Here is a 283-nt window from a genome sequence, read left to right on the forward strand (position 1 = left end):
CACCCCCACCGCAGAGCTTACGCCAGGGGCCCTTCGTATTTCATGATCTGGTAGGCACAGTCCCAGGTGCTCTTGTACTTGTGCGCTTCCAGCCCCTGTGGGATGGGAAAAGCAGGGTCAGAGGCCAGAGCCAGCGGTGCATCCGGGGGGGATTTTGTAGGAGAGGCAGAGAGCTGGGGGTGCGCTAGGAGGAACCGATCCCCCTTCGCTGCTGCGGGCCACTAAACCCGGCAGGGACATCCCCAACTCTGTGCAAACACTTCCCAGCACCGCCACCGCTCAG

At 62.5% G+C, this 283-nt stretch overlaps 1 protein-coding gene across 1 annotated transcript in view; it reads right to left on the minus strand.

The window, feature by feature from the left end:
- Positions 1-21: 21 nt before the first annotated feature.
- Positions 22-283, minus strand: part of SLC25A1 (solute carrier family 25 (mitochondrial carrier; citrate transporter), member 1) — a gene marked incomplete at its 3' end in the record, with an annotated part of 1,927 nt that continues 1,665 nt past the window's right edge. The window contains 1 exon segment of the mRNA XM_009574440.1: positions 22-95. Coding sequence (XP_009572735.1) covers positions 22-95 — 74 coding nt within the window.

Source organism: Fulmarus glacialis, unplaced genomic scaffold (assembly GCF_000690835.1).
Source record: "Fulmarus glacialis isolate BGI_N327 unplaced genomic scaffold, ASM69083v1 scaffold32413, whole genome shotgun sequence".
NCBI classification, from domain to species: Eukaryota; Metazoa; Chordata; class Aves; order Procellariiformes; family Procellariidae; genus Fulmarus; species Fulmarus glacialis.